Source organism: Macrobrachium nipponense, chromosome 2 (assembly GCF_015104395.2).
Source record: "Macrobrachium nipponense isolate FS-2020 chromosome 2, ASM1510439v2, whole genome shotgun sequence".
Lineage (NCBI taxonomy): Eukaryota > Metazoa > Arthropoda > Malacostraca > Decapoda > Palaemonidae > Macrobrachium > Macrobrachium nipponense.
The window spans coordinates 21,388,688-21,406,187 of NC_087201.1; the positions used below are offsets into that span (position 1 = coordinate 21,388,688).

Below are 17,500 nucleotides of genomic sequence, written 5' to 3' on the forward strand. Positions count from 1 at the left end.
TACGAAAGTAAGAGGAATTTTTGACGAAATATTTAGTATACATATTCTCCATTGCCAAATTAAGCTCCATGAATTTTTTCATGACTGCATTTTTCACCCTATACCCCCATATATAAGGATTCTAGCCGGCCCCCTTAAGTTTACTGAAGTACATAATTCATATGTCATTATAATCCGTTGAAAGACATGTTCTTCAGGTGTTGGAGCAGAGATGTTAACTCTTTGAAGCTTTGAGAGAGACTGCAGAGTGGTCAGTTTCCAGAGCTGTGATTGGCTAATCACTAGCCAATCAGGAGTGTCATATGGAACGGGGCTAGGCACCAGATGCGGGGTTGATGTGAATCTATTATAGTACATATCAAGTACCCAAATAATAAATTTAATTGTTAAAAATTTATATTATAAGGGATGGATCTTACCTACTGTTAAAGATGGCTGATTCCCACATTGAGAAAAGGATAATTGGTAGTGCAGCTAGACAAAATTTATTCAGCCAATTGAGTTAAAGGTTTCTTCCATGAAACCCAAACACTCTTACCTGATCTGGAATCCTTTCTGGATCTTACTGCTGCCAGAAATCGAATTCCATTCAGGGAGCAAGGCAATCATATGTGTACAGTGATGAGCAGCTTTGAGGAGAAAGCTTCAATGCATTCAGAATGAAACACAAACCATGTGAAGGGACCCCTATGACTGGGTCAGAAAGCCCAAAAATGACAGTCAACTAAAACTAAATGTATATGATATACAGGTACAATCCTATTAAATACATATCTCTATCCTCATGCTCCCAAAAATATCAAAACCATGGAATATAAAACAACCAACCTAAATGACTGCTCTTTCTTCAGTCCAGGATAAGATTTTATCTGCTACTAGTAGCAGACTGACAGCACCACCTTTTTCAGATGCAAATCTACATAGGTACTCAAGGTAGTGAGCAGCAAAACTGCATTAATCTCATCATGAAGCAACAAATCTGTCATAAAACTAAATGAATTCCCAACTGCTCTAACATTATGAAATGACAAATTTTCTAAGACAATTTGTATTTTTCATAGCTACAAACCTGAAGTCTTAACAATAGGATAATTTCTAGTGCCTAGCTGGATCCGGTTAAATCCTATTGTTAAGACCGAAGGTTTCTTCGGATATGAACAAATGATAAATTTTCTAAGACAATTTGTATTTTTCATAGCTACAAACCTGAGGTCTTAACAATAGGATTTAACCGGATCCAGCTAGGCACTACAAATTATCCTATTGTTAAGACCAAAGGATTGTTCGCGTATGAACAATGTTTACCTTCAATAAAATAACAAGATCAGGAGCTAGTTCCTCATGTGCTAGCCTAATCAAATATGTCAATCTTCTAGGTTTCTAAAACAACAAAACAAAAGGTTAACTTGCCTCTTCCAGGCTTGACCTTTGACAATGACAAGATGTTCTAGTTTTCTAAAACCACAAAAGAAAAGGTTAAAATCTCTTCCAAAAGTGCTTTGAAAATCCCAACATTCCTCAGATCTACAATTGACCCCCGGTATTGGCGGAGGATGTGTACCACAATGTCCCACCCCCAGAAATAGGTAAAATCTGGGATTACTTAAAACCCCTCTAAAAATTCTTAAAACTGCCTATTTTGATTGTTCGAATACAGAAAGAACTAAAAAAATTGTTATACCTAATTATTTTATTAGCTTTATCACAACAAATGCATTTAGTCATGAAAATTATATGAAAATACAGTAATCAGTGAATATGTCTCAGTGAAAAACACTGCGAATAGGTGAATTTTCTGTGGATAATGTGTATACATATGTTCCATAGAGAAATTCTCGAAATGGTGAGTCCACGAATCTGGAACCACGAATAGGCAGGGGTCAACCGTATTCTCACGATCAGACTTTATACCCTGCAGCCAGCACAAATAGTTCATTTATTCACCTCAAAAAGTAACATCCTACTAATATAGTAATCATACAAACAGAATCTGATGTTCTTAGCCTTGGTTCCAGTAGAAGGCATCCAAAGAACAAATACACAGTGCTACTGAGAAAGTACCAAACAACTAAAACAATGAAATACCAACAAGTACCTACACACAATGGCAGCAAGGAGAATTTTGACAAGAGCTAAAACATTCGAAACGCCCACCCTGGAGAATAGCGTACGTACTAGGGAGTTATCTGGGAATCCATTCAAACTATTTCATTTTTGAATACCGACTCACCTATCAGTGATAGAAATATGCATGGAAAAGTAGCACTCATAGGAGATATACAAATAGCACATTTGAAATTCTGACATGCCTCAGCCTGAAGTTAGTTAAAAACTTACTTTTAATACAAAGTCAGATAAGTCAGCAATGCTAATTTCTTTGCCAAAAGAAATACTAACTACAGAATAGAGTTAAAAATGGCCCAATGAATGTACCTAGAGAGAGGTGAACGGAATATTACCAAAACATAAAGTAACTTACATAAAAAATTTATGGTATGTAGGGATGAATGATAAAGATAGCATTAGGGGTGAGACAAAAATTTATGATACACTAGTGGCCGCAACATAATTTGCCAAACAGAGACCTGGACAAAATGCAGTGAGACAGCGTGAAAGAATTAAATCCTATTAAATCCTTATCTGGACAAACGAACACACTCAGTAGGAAGAAGTCCAAGACAATGATGCTGTTTCACATAAACAAAATAAACACCTGAAACAAGAGAGAAATACTCCAGACAAGGATGAGGAATAAGTTCAACATAACACCTTCATGACCAAGATAAAGAAAAGAATTTATGGTACGTAAACAATGCATCCAGTTTCCAGGGGGAGGCTTAGTAATAAGTGTTAGGTAACCTGGAACTACAGAAATAACATTTTTAAACAGAGCCAGAGCAGTAGGATCAAGAGCACCAGAACAAACAGGAGGGGTTGCTGAAAAACTAACACTAAAGAGCATAACCTTTACACTAAATGAATGAAGAGTTGACAATCTGACTTGAAGTTCAAAACTCCCAGAGGACACAAAATTTCTTAGGTATGGAAATGAGACTTGAATATTACTGAAGAAAACAGTAATATCCATTTTTATGTAAAAAGTTATGGGTTAATGTAAAACATCTCAGTTTACAAGCTCTTACAAATTATTGGTTCATGTAAAACAAAGATTTGCATCTGATGTCGGCGTCTGGCAGAAACATGTAAAAAACTAACTGCATTTTCAAGTTTCATGAAAAAGTAATAGCAGTTATGAAAATACTATATACTATTTATAAAAACAAAAGGTACTACCTTTGCAATACTGTGTTAGTGATAATCCCACAGCAAAACTAGCAAGCATATTTCTGAAAAATTTTCAAAATGCTCTCATGAAATTAATTCAATGAAAACAAACACTTTAGGACTTTGTTAAAGAGCATGTGGACCAATGGATTGACATAGGAGTAATTATATATAATATATATATATATATATATATATATATATATATATATTATATATATATATATATATATATATATACACACACAGGCATCCCCGAAAAAACCGCCCATTAACCGAAACTCAAGTGATTTATGGACTCCATAATGGGGGCTTAGCACTGATAACCAGCGGTGCTTATGGCACGCCATAAGAACCCTTACCGCAATCGATAACTATAACCAGAACTTGTCACATGTGTATGTATTGTATTGTCTATTATAATATATATATCTATATATATATATATGATATTAATATATATATATAATTATATATATATATAATATATATATTATATAAAAAATATATATACAGTGGTTCCCCCATATTCACAGGGGATGGTACCAGGCACCCCAAATGAATAGTTATAACCTGCAAATAGTTGGAACCCCTATAAAAATGCTTTAAACTTCTTATTTTTATAGTCAAAACTCAAGAAAAAAAACCCACTAAAATTTTTATACCAGTTTTTTGTTTTTTTTTTTTATTTAATCACAAAAAGTGCATTTTTATGAAGAAAATTGATAAAAAAAAAACCAGGTAATTTGTGGGTATTTCTCATAGAAAAATACCAAAAATAGGTGAATTTTTTGCAAATAACGCAAGGAAATGTTCTAGAGAGAAATCTACGAATGTGTGAGTCCGTGAATCCGGAGAACGCAATACGGGGGTCCACTGTATATGTATATGGGTGTATGTATATATATATATATATATATATATATATTATCTATATATATATATATATATATATATATATATATATATATACTATATATATATATATATATATATATATATATATATATATATATATATATATATATATACAAGCAGTCCCCCGGGATACGACAGGTCCGGCTTACAACGTTCCGAGGTTATGACACTTTTTCTTAAATATTCATTGAAAAATCCGCCCTGGGTTACGACGCTTGTTCTGAGGTTACGACGCTGACACTTCCGACGCTCCGAGTTTACGACGCTTTTAAAAAACACATACTATGATAAGATAAGAATCCTTTATAGTTTAGCACAGTTTTTTTTTCTCTCTCTCTCTCTCTCTCTCTCTCTTTGTATTTTCCAACAAAAATAATCACTATAATTCTCTCTCTCTCTCTCTCTATACTACAAAGATGTATGTTTGTTTTAGTATGATAAATAAATGATTTACTATTTTTTCAAATATTAATATTAATTTATACAGCAATAATATCAATTCATTAAAGAAAATACCATAGTGAATTAGTAAGATTTTAGCTTATATTTAAAAAATTATGGAAGAATGAAGGAAATCCCAGTCTTCTTGAAGTAACTTCCAGTAACCTTTTTCGAGATCCAGGTACTAAAACTGTCAGCTATATATCAAGTTCTGTGACAGCCAAGAGGGGAAAGAGCTGGGGGAGAGCTGCAGTGTTGCAATCATGTGGTCCTGACATTTCCCCCTCTCTCTCTCTCTCTCTCTCTCTCTCTCTCTCTCTCTTATTTACTGAGACTCGAGATTTTTTATGTACTTGTACTATTTGTTTTTAATACTTTCAAATAATAATAATAATAATAATAATAATAATAATAATAATAATAATAATAATAATAACTGTAATTACAAAATTCATATGTGATAGTATTTTAAAGAAATACAATACGTACTAATCTATCCATGTCACTTTTTAATTAAGGTTAACTCTCTCTCTCTCTCTTTTTGCCACACAAGATAATAATGTGTCATACATAGGTAACTCCCTCCCTCTCTTTCGCTGGACGCGTTATAAACAGAGAGAGATAAACACTCTCTCTCTCTCTCTTTTACTGAGATGAAAGAATTTTTATGGGTACTAGTATGTAAAATGTTTTTGATAATTGTTTCAGTTATTTAATAATAATAATAATAATAATAATAATAATAATAATAATAATAATAATAAAACTTTAATTACAAAATTCATAATGGTAGCATTTTAAAGAGATGAAAATGACCTTTCCATTTCACTTGTAAGGATAATTCCTCTTTCTTACTGAGATGAGAGACTTTTTATGGTATATGCACGTGTTTATTATATTTTCAAATAATAATAATAATAATAATAATAATAATAATAGAAGAAGTAATAATACGATAACTAATTTCAAAACAAATTCTTCCCTTTGTCTTTTTCTGTATCAATTTCCCCACCTCAACTCAAGTGACACTCAAGCTTAACAATGCCATACAATGGTCAACGAATTTAAAGGTTTTATGTAATCTCTCTCTCTCTCTCTCTTCTTACTGAGATGAGAATCATTTTCATGGACGTGTATGTAATAAGTTTTATCATTAATATTTTTCCAATAATAATACTATAAGTACAAAATTCATATCTGAGTATTTTAAATACAATAATCATTCCATTTCTCTCTTTTAAATACTGTAAGGACAATCTCTCTCTCTCTCTCTCTCCACAAGATACTTGTCATACATTTGGTGTTTCTATTTCTTACTTTTATCTCTCTCGCTCTCAGGCAAAAGAATTGATAAGACAGGACAAACATAATTGCACAGTCCTCTCTTTCTCTCTTCTCTGGAGAAATATATGTATTTAGAGAGAGGGGGAAAAAGTTGCCTACAGACGTTCGAATGTTTCAATGCTATTGAAACCTAAGGAGTTATTTTCTCTCTCCTCTCTCTCTCAACTCTCTCTCTCTCTTCTCTACTCTCTCCTCTCTTCTCTCTCTCTTGTATTTTAACTAAAATATACAGTAATTTGTGAATACACAGTGTTGAACATGAAAAAAAAAAAAAGTAAATTAGTGATAATTTTAGAGATACCTGGCCCTAAGAAAAATTGCAAATTAGTAGTGAAATTTTTCCCTGTGGACATGTTTTCAAGAAAGTCGTTCCGGATTATGACGATTTTCGGGTTACGACGCGTCTTAAGAACGGAACCCCCGTCGCAACCCGGGGGCCGCCTGTATATATATATATATATATATATATCATATCATTCTGGTTAAAAGGCCTAGCAACCACTCAACTGTATCATTTTTCCTTCTTGGTATCTGCCTTTATTTATAGGTTTGTCATGTTCCATATCTTCTGATTGAGTTATACACAAATATACAAATAGTGATATATATATATATATATATAATATATATATATATATATATATATATATATATATATATATATATAATATATATATATATATGTGTATATATATTTTCTACACGTTGTACTCCTCATTTAATGACATACTCGTTTTTATGACAACTTGGAGTTACGATGCCAACATGGATAAAAAAAAAAAAAAAAAAGAAATGAAAATAAAAACATTGCCAATGGTGGCCAAGAGAAAGGCTATTCAGTGCCAATAATCTAGCCTAGCCTAGGTTTTGAAAACCTTGAAATCTATGGATAAAACAATGAATAGGGCTTTAATATACTTTGTAAAGAAAAGTTATAAAGTTGAACCTCTTAAAGTCAGCATTCTATGGTCTGGGAACTCCCCTGGTTGGCTTGATTCAGCCGCCATTAATTCGTTGTGTGGCCGAATGGGTGGGAATGGGTGGCGCCACTTTTGTCTACAACTTCAAGACAGCAAAGATTATGCCATTTCTTCTTTGTTTTAATGAGAATAATTCTTAGTAATGAAAAGAAATGTGTGAATTCTTATTAATGAAAGGAAAATGTGTGAAGTCAAATGTGTTTTTCTATATTAACTTGAATATAAATATATTTTTAAAATATTCCACTTGAGAAGTCTATTAAGTCAATCTAAACAATGAGACATTTGGCATGCGCGAATTCCTTACTCTTAGTATGCTTGAAAGACTTATGTGTGATACAGGTGGATAATTTAGTATATAACTGTGTACGTACATACATATTTCATACGTCACCCATGAAATCAGATGATACTAGAAGTAAGAAGTACAAGCGTAAATCTTTATCAATGCTAGAAAATACTTATCCCATTAGTGAATATTTTAGTGTTCCCTTTCGTCAATAGATGGCGTTGTGCTCTATTTACGTTTTGACAGCGACATTCAAATGCCCCGTGATCGCCGAAACTCATTATTTTTTTCATCTCACTACCCTCTACAATAAAAATAAATGACAAAGAAACTAATAGTGATAATTATGAAATACCTAATTTTGGATATGAAGGTCATTGCTAAATAATGTGCAGATTTTGATAAGAGTTTAGCACTGTATTGACTTATTAGCCAGACTGCCTTGGGAATGTAGGCTAAATGTGTTAAATAAAGTACACTATTTTAAAGAAAATTATACATTATGAAGATATAAAATGATGAAGTTGAAATATATGAGTAAAGAAATGATAAAAAGCATTGTCAGACCTTTGCCACGTATTAGGCTATGTCAGAAACTAGTTCTGTGTATAATATATGACTGAAAATTAATGCTATTAGTTGAAGTAAAGAGAATAACGCGTTTAACGATGAATTCCTTAATGCTGTGGTCGCTGGAAGGAATCCGGTTGTTAAATGAGGAGTACCTGTATACAGGCAGTCCCCGAGTTACGACGTCTCGGCTTACGACGTTCCGAGGTTAAGGCGTTTTTCAATTATATTCATCAGAAATTATTTCCAGGGTTACAACGCCTACAATGCTGATCTGGCAGATGAAATATGACACCAAAAATGCAAAATAATCATTATTTGAAGGTTTTTTTGATAAAAAATGAAATAAGAATGCAGTTTCCATAGTTTTCAATGCACCCAAGCATTAAAAGTTAAGGTTTTTCTTAGATTTTTTGACGATGTTCCGGCTTACAACGTTTTCGTTGGGTTACGACGCGTCTCAAGAACTGAACCCCCGTCGTAACCCGGGGGCTGCCTGTACATATCAGTATATACCGAAAAATATTTTCTGGGCTCAGCCGTGTCGCCCAGTGAAATATGTCTGCTTTAGCACTATTTCTAGTAAAATATTGCTATAATACCAGAGAACTGCTAAATTGGACATGTCAGAAGCTTCTGACTCGCTCACCTATATAAAAGGTGTCGGTATAAAACTGGGGCGAGTGTTAAACACTACCACAGCAACCCCTCCAATTAGCCTTTTCCTCATCAAAAAGACCCTAAATCTACGGGGAAGAGACACCCATAGGTCACACCTAGCTACCCCGTTGAAGCCGTCTGTGACGACATACTTATCGATAGCCTTATCGTGTTCGTACGTTCAAATATAGCTATTTGTTCTTTATTTTTATTCTTGATTACGGATCGTCAATCTACCTCTTCACCCAAGTTAAGTACTGGTTCCGCCCTTTTTCAATATTTAGAGAGTGAATTTGCCTTTCGTTTTGCCTTTATTTAGGATTTTATTAGGCGTCACTTATAAGTAGCGGGCGGGCGGCAAGTCGCCTTTATGGCTTATCCTTGAATTGTACCGATTTCGAGTGGTCTTCCTCTCTGCTTGTAACATGTGATATTTCAGTACATATATATATTTATTTATTTCTTGGGTGGCAGTTTTTAGTCGATCCTATTTTCGTTTATGTCTTGGTATTTTCCATTATTTTCATGTTTTTCACGGGGGTCTTCATTCGAGCACGTTTCTTTATTTCGTGCTTCGCCGTTTATACCACCGCCCCCCCCCCCCCCCCCCCCCCCCCCCCCCCCCCCCCCCCCCCTGTTATTTTTAAGTTTGGTTTATTTCATTCAAGAATTTTCCCTTTTTCTTTTCGTCAGCTTGCCGTTTCTTATCGTTTTGTCAGTAGCAAGTAGTTTTTCCCTTTTGCGCCCACGTTATCGAGTGGCCTTCATTGCGGTTTTATATTTTACGTAAGTTTATTTTCATTTCCCCGTGTTAAAGCATGATTTTCTTTTAGCTTTAAGTAATTGATTTTATTTTCTCTATGTATATGTTGGATGTTAGGTCGGGTAGCCTACATAGGCTATGACCTGCATTTTCCTCCTGTGATCTTTTATTTGCGAGGGTACGCTGCTCACGTGATCGTCACCCCATCAGCCCTCCCTCCCTCCCCCTCACGTGGGGCCCCCAGTAGTTGGGTGCTCCTCTCGCCTCGGTTGTTGCTGACAGCCGTTCCCATCAGCGGAGGGGGGGATTTGTTGCGCTCTGCTTCTTTCAGCTCCCGGAGCTTACATCCATCCGCCTGAAAACATTACCTCTCCGCATAAGGCGGATTTAGATTCCGGCTTCTCCGGTAGTCGTTGAGGGCTATGTTTACGGAAGTTACTCTTCCGTAGGCGGAGATATGATATTTGTTATTTTAGTTCTCTTTTTTATTTTTATTTTTATTTTCTTTTCTTTTTGCCACGGAACTTGCGGGTTCATGTGGCCGTTCCGGGTTACTCCGTGTACCCCCCACCCCGGGTCATAAAGCTCCGGGTGGTTTTATTTCTTACACAGTCCCCGGGACGTAAATATATGAATATATATATATATTTTCCTTTCTTTTGCCACGGAACTTGCGAGTTCATGTGGCCGTCCCGGGTTACTGTCGTGTACCCCCCACCCCGGGTCATACAGCTCCGGGTTGTTTTAATTATTACACAGTCCCCGGGACGTAAATATATGATATATATACATATATATTTTATATATATATTATTTCAGTCCTGAATGCTCCGGCATATGACATTATTATCATAATAATCCTAATAAGTCTCGGCAATTGTTCTTATATATTATTGCACTTACAGGCCACTCAGTGTTGTTGCCGGTCCACAGGATCGTGCAACCATGATGTTTGCCGGAACCATGCCCCGTGCGCAGTATTGCTTACCGGTTCCGTAGCCTGGCATCACGAAAACTGCTTTGCCTGCTACGCCTTTGTACAACAGGTTTTACCTGTTGCAGTAAGTTTACCGCACTGCTTGTTCTATGCATATTGTGATGGAATTATATTACACTACTTTTGTTAGTGTAAAAAAAAAAAAAATAAATAAATAAATAAATAAAAAAAAAAAAATAAATAAATAAATAAAAAAAAATAAATAAATAAAAAAATAAACAAAAAAAAAAAAAATAAATAAATAATAAAAATTTCTTTAAATTAAATTACATTAATTAATCAACATATGTAAGGATAATGTTCAAAGATTTTACTCGAAATTGACACATTCCTTGCATTACAGACGGAGCAGTCTGTTAAGCATGCTGCACTCTCCACCCTCAAGATCTGGGTTGGAGGTTTTGGACAGAACGTAGGGAAAGCTAAGCCTTATATTCTACCTCAAGATATGGCAGCCTTCCCAGCCAGGAAACCTGCCAGAATACGTTGACCAAAAGTCGCAGCACCAATTATCAAATCAATTCAAGATTCAGTTATGGAACAGCAAGAGGCAGAGTTGCTGGACCTTGGTTTGGAAGTAGTCTCACTTGAAGTAGTGAGGATTTGCCCGTTACACTAGATATGGTTACAGGTAACAGTGTTAATGAGGCTAGCCTAGTTCGTCACCGGGGTCTTTCCTTTCCTCGAGTGACTCTGATTCTTCCTCTCCCTTTACTCCCAATTCCTTCATGGGTTTCACAGGAGGTTTGCCCCCTCCCAGGTCGCATTCCTTCTCTGTGATTCCTAGATTAAAGAGAAAACCTTTGGGTAAAACCTTGCTTTAAAAGCCAATCAGACACCAAAGCCAAGGCCTGGGCAGGTGCCAGAGGTTCATACACATATTAAACCTAGGCTGAGATTTTTTTCTAAGTCTGCAAATCCAAGGCCTTAAGGAGAGAACTCTTCCCATTGCCCCTCAAGTCCCATCCCTTCAACGTTTCGAGATCGGATACCTCATAAGGTACCGTAGGGAGGGCTGGAAGGTTCCCCTTTAGTCGGCAAAGACCTGTTCAACACGAATATTTTAAATCAGGTCAGTGGTCTTGCTAGCTTAGTCAGTTCAGTCGCAGCAAGGTTTGAAAGGGTGTTTTTAAAAGTTTAGGTGCACAGGACTCCCTGATTGCAGGTCTCAGACAGGAGTCGGCAGTTCTGGCACCTCCTAGTAACTTGGTGCAAGGTCAGAGCATGCCTGATGGGTCCACGCTCCCTCCGTTCCACCCTGGTGATCCTTGGAGGGTAGCGAACTTCGCTCCGTTTGTTAGCGGGATGTTGACTGCAGAAGGTTGTGGTACACGTATACTCGAGGATTTCGAGTTCTTCCCCCGAAAGGTTATGGCCACCATTTATAGGTTATGTTAGGCTTATGGAGGCAGCTTCGATTAGGAAGGACAAGGTCTCCAAGGGACTGTTATCCTTTCTAGCAATCAGGCTCATCAAGTATGGATATGGAGCCTAGAAGTGGATCTGCTCAAATACTAAGGTAACAGCATTTAAAAGCCCTTTCACGATGTTTACTTCTGATGACAGGAACTCCTTAACTTTTACATAAAAGGTAACAGGACTTACCCTTCAGGCAGTGACTCGGGAAGAACCCCAGCTTAGCGAGACAGATCCCACATCATTGCTACTCCCAGGTAGGGAGAATTTGTGGGAAGTTTGCCGGCTACATTCTCGGTAGGCAAGCTTAAGCCAAACTGTGCAATCAACTTGTTTGGTGAGCGCCTCTGTCAGACGCACTGATCCAAGCCGAATTTGATGCTAGGACACGTCTTGCAAGGTCTCTTAACTCTCTAGTGATGACGGAGACGGCGGCTCTGGAGTACGCTCATGAACCGCTGTTTAAGGTCATTGCGGAGTAGTTACTTTTAAGCATGCAATGTGACTCGTACGGCTTTCCGGTTACTAAGAGAAATGGCAGGAAGCATGTTCTATCCGAGGCTACGATCAGGCACGAACCCAACAAGCTTCTGGCTTCCTCAATCTGGGGTGCAGATCTCTTCCCAGCTTCGGCAGTAAACGAGGTTCAGAACGAGGCATCATGTTTTAATCAAAGCATCAGATTGCGTTGGGGCATTCCTTTCAAAAGGAAATTAGAGTCTTCTTCCTCTAGTTTTAGGGCTAGGAAGGGTCAAAGATGGTACCAACCTTTCCAAGTTCCGCAACAGCATCCTGTGCTACAAGCTGTTCTAATTCAGCAAGTTCCCCAACCTTCATCTTCTAAGACTAAGCCTCGGCAACAGCATCAATTTGTCTTCCTTTCGCCGTCGGCTAGCCAACAGGTTCCCCCACTGTATTCAGTGTCGCCTGCTTTTAACCCGGTCTATGAGAATCGGGTATTTCAACCTTTTACCAAGGTTGCTAGGGGTTGCAGGGCTAGAGGCCCCTTTCGTCAGCGTGGAGGAACAGAAGCCCAAGGGCGAGCTAGAGGTGCATGGTCAGAAAAGGAACCTGACCCTCATCATCTCAATGAAGTTCCTCAAATAGGAGGCAGGCTGTATCTCTTTTAACATCGTTGGGGGTTCAGCAGCTGAGCCGAAAGCATAGTATCCATCTATCAGCATCCAACCCAAGGGTTGATGGATTACTCCAGGGATCTTCTCCAGAAGGGAGCAGTCTCCGGGACAAAGAACTTGAAATTTCAGAGTCGTTTATTCAGTGTCCCAAAGAAAGGGACCGACCAAAGAAGGGTAATCTTAGATTTGTCCCGTTTAAATTGTACATTCCTTGCGACAAGTTCTAAATGCTGACCATCTCTCAGGTACGGGCCTTACTTCCCCGTGGGGGCGTGACCACCTCTATAGATCTTACAGATGCCTATTATCATGTCCCGATGGCTCGGCACTTCCATCCATTCCTGGGTGCTTCAAACTAGGGAAAGAAGCCTATTCCTTCAAGGTGATGCCCTTCGGGCTGATATAGCCCCAAGGGTTTTCACGAAACTGGCGGAGGTAGTGGTGCAGGAGCTAAGGTCTCAGGTTTTATTGGTGGTGGCGTCCTAAATGACTGGGCTAATCTGGGAGATGGCCAAAGACAAGTATATGAAAGCCATGGACGAGGTCATATCTTTCCTGGAATATATAGGTTTCAAGATCAACAGGACCAAGTCCCGATTGGCCCCAGAATCCAAGTTCCAGTGGCTAGGTATCCATTGGGGCTTGGATTCACACAATCTTTCCATTCCATCAGGGAAGGGGATGCCAAGGTAACAAACCAATTCTTAAAATGCAAAAAGGCTTCGAGAAGGAATCAGGAGACGATCCTAGGCTCGCTCCAATTTGCCTCAGTCACAGACGTTCTGTTGAAAGCCAAGCTCAAGGACATCAATCGAGTTTGACGTTCAAAGGCCAATGCCAAGCGTCGCGACAAGTTCGGCCGGGTACCTCTGATTCCCAAGGAACGTCCTCGTCCATGGGCAATGGCCGAAACCTAGCCAAAGAGTTGCAGTTGCAGTTCCCTCCCCCGTCCCTACTGGTGCATACAGTCGCATCACTGTCAGGTTGGGGAGGTTATTCACAGCACGACAAGGTTCAGGGAACTTGGTCACCTCAGTTCCAAAAGCTTCACATCAACATCCTGGAAGCTATGGCAGTGTTTCTGACCTTAATGAAGCTCCGTCCTCCGGAGGAGACTCTTATCAGATTGGCTCTCGACAGTGCGGTAGTGATACACGGTATAAACAGAGGTGGTTCAAAGTCAAGTCATGTGAACCACGTGGTGATAGCTACTTTTTCTCTAGCTGACAAGAACACCTGGCATCTATCAGCTACCCATCTGGCAGGAGTCCACAATGTAGTAGCAGACGCACTGTCCCGGTCAGTCCCCCTGGAGTCAGAATGGTCACTGGACCAGGAATCCTTCAAGAGGGTTTGTAGGAGAGTACCGGGTCTGGAAGTAGATATGTTCGCTACAGGGGCAAACCACAAGCTGCCTTGTTACGTAGCCCCAAATATGGACCCTCTAGCATACGCTACGGACGCCCTGAGTATAGGTTGGAACCAGTGGAGGGAGGTTTATTTATTCCCTCCAGTGAACCTTCTCCTGAAGGTGCTGCACAAGTTGAAATCCTTCAAAGGTCAGGTGGCTCTCATAGCTTCTTACTGGCCCAAGAACAATTGGTTTCCCCTTCTCCTGGAACTAGGTCTTCGTCCTCACCCTCTCCCGGACTTGAGGCTGTCGCAACAAGTTCAAACGGTGACTGTGTTCGATTCCTCAGGTCTTCACAAAACCCTATCTTTATGGATTTCATGAAGTTTGCAGGTAGGAGGGTAGGGGACATTGATCCACAGAACATTTTGTTCTTGGAGTCAGACAAAAGAGAATCTACACTTCGCCAGTATGGTTCAGCAGTTAAACAATTGCCTACATTTCTCAGGGAATCAAATGTCAAAGTAATGACAATGAACGTGGCTATAACATTCTTCAGGACTTTATTCGAACAAGGCTTGGTAGTTGCCACAATAACAACCACTAAATCAGCTCTGAAAAAGATTTTTCTTCTCGGGTTTATTATAAATCTATCTGAGTCTTATTTCACCCCAATCCCAAGGGCTTATGCACGCCTGCGGCTTATTCACAGGCCGTCGTCAATGTCATGGTTTCTTAACGATGTTCTCAGGTTAGACTCTAAAACAGACAACTTCAAATGTGATTGCCAAACCCTTTTGCGTAAGGCACTGTTTTTATTAAGTCTGGCTTCAGGTGCCGGAACATCGCAGATGTCATCTTTATCTAGTGGCCAAGGGCATATAGAATTCCTTTCCTCGGGTGACGTGTTGCTTTCACCAAATAAATATTTTATGGCTAAGAATAAGAACCCTTTGGTAAGGTGATCCCCATGGAAGGTTGTTCTGATTCCGCAACATCCTTCTTTATGTCCTGTTAAAACTCCTAAGGACTATTTATCTAGAACATCTACCCTTTCCGAAGGCCCCCCCTCCCCCCTCCCCCCCTTTTCATGTGGGGCGGTGGTGGTACCATATCTCTAAAGGGCATTGGCAGCAGTTTTTGTATTTTACCAAGAAAGTCAGCCCAGGGTCCTTTCCCAAAGCGCGTGGTATTCGGGCTATAACAACTTTTGTAAATTTCTTCAAATATATGAACTTTGATGATCTGAAGAAGTATACTGGTTGGAAGTCGCACTGGATTTTCCAAAGCATTATCTTAAGTCTTTGGAGGATCTTAAATATCATGCAATAGCTGTAGGGAGGTCAGTGTCTCCTGCTACAACATCAATATAGTACTGTCCTTGTGTCATATGAATATTTTCCATTATGCCAGCATTATTAACATTCTACCGACCGCAGCACATTTCTTGGTTATTTGACTTGAGGTGTATGGTGTTAATTTATACAATTTAATATTCTATTTCGTTCACAGGGTGATGTAGCTTGGTGTTTCTCTGGTACAATTTCACGGAGCGACACGGCTGAGCCCAGAAAAGGGATTTTGACGTAGGAAAAATCTATTTCTGGGCGAGGAAGCCGTGTCGCCAGTGTAAATCCCCCCCCTGGTTTTTTCCCCCCCCTTGCAGTGCACCAAGCTTCATTGCTATCGATAAGTATGACGTCACAGACGCCTTCAACGGGGTAGCTAGGTGTGACCTATGGGTCGGCTCCCCGTATTTTAGGGTCTTTTGATGAGGAAAAGGCTAATTGGAGGGGTTGCTGTGGTAGTGTTTAACACTCGCCCCAGTTTTATACCGACACCTTTTATATAGGTGAGCGAGTCAGAAGCTTCTGACATGTCCAATTTAGCAGTTCTCTGGTATTATAGCAATATTTTACTAGAAATAGTGCTAAAGCAGACATATTTCACTGGGCGACACGGCTTCCTCGTCACAGAATAGATTTTTCCTACGTCAAAATCCCTTTTATACATTATGAAATCCTAATATTGGTATAATGTTCACATCAGAACACTGAAATACATCACAAATATATCTTACCAAAGGTGAAGCATGACATCTTATATGATAAAGAGACTTAGCATACTACAGAAAATTGGAGTAAAATTTATCAAGAACAGATGAAGAGCCAAGAAAGTTTCAACAGACAATAAGGTTCATTTCATATGCCTTGCTTTTGATAACTATACTTCAAACCATTGCATGCATTTTCTTTCCTTCTTTTCTATAAATGTTGTAATGAATTCTTAAGTGAACCTTAGCTAAATTTTTTTTTACATTATTTTCATATATCAAAAAGCATAAATTTACCTTGGGCCACATTTCATAACAAAAATGTTATATAGTATATATACTAATTTCATTCCAATGAGTTTGAATATACTTTAAAAGTCCACTCTACATTTACTGAACATTATAAATATAAATAACAAACATTTCAATACCTTGGACTGTAATTCATGATTTTCTTTCTTGTACTCATTACAAGATGTCATCAAATTCTCATTCTGAATGTAGAGATCTTTCTCAGCCTTGCTTCTTGCATCCAACTGGACTTCTAAGCTAGAGATGGTGTCTCGCTGTTCTGAGATCTGTAATGAAATGAAATACAGATAATTCACCATGTAAATTAGTGACAAACCTAAATATATATATATATATATATATATCATATATATATATATATATATATATATATATGTGCCTTAAAAAATCACAGTGGATGCTCTGACTTCATTAAATAAGCGAATGCCACAGGAAAATGATAGGCAGAAATTCAAGCACTTTCATCTTTACTAAGTACATGTCTTAGTAAAGACGAAAGCGCTTGGATTCTGCCTATCATTTCCTGTGCTATTCGCTTATATATATATATATATATATATATATATATAATATATATATATATATATAGATATATATATATATATATTGACTGAAATATTTTCTGTTACAACAGAATTCCATCTAATAAAAAGGAGCCATTAAAAACAAAAATGTAAAAAGTTAATACTATATTTCAGAGAATCAACTCTCTCTTCAGGCGGGTAATGAATGAGGATAAGAGTTACAGAGAGGCAGTATTAAACCAAGGGATCCAGAGGAAGATTTTATCTATAATATTTGAGTCCCAAGCTCTTTTTTGGTAGGTTCATTGTAATTTTTTGTTTAATCAAAAGCTGATTCAACCATCCAGCTTTTGAATTGACAATTGCTGCGATAAATTAAAAGTGACAAACTCCAATTTATTCGTGATTATGGTTATTTATAAGGTTAAAAGCTCCTACCTAAACATCTGTGCTGTATTAAC

General features: G+C 37.9%; 1 protein-coding gene across 1 annotated transcript in view; it reads right to left on the reverse strand.

Moving 5' to 3' along the window:
* LOC135220476 (A-kinase anchor protein 9-like) overlaps positions 1 to 17,500 on the reverse strand; it is a 465,336-nt gene that overhangs the window by 235,609 nt on the left and 212,227 nt on the right. Inside the window, 1 exon segment of the mRNA XM_064257603.1 lies at positions 16,635 to 16,781. Coding sequence (XP_064113673.1) covers positions 16,635 to 16,781 — 147 coding nt within the window.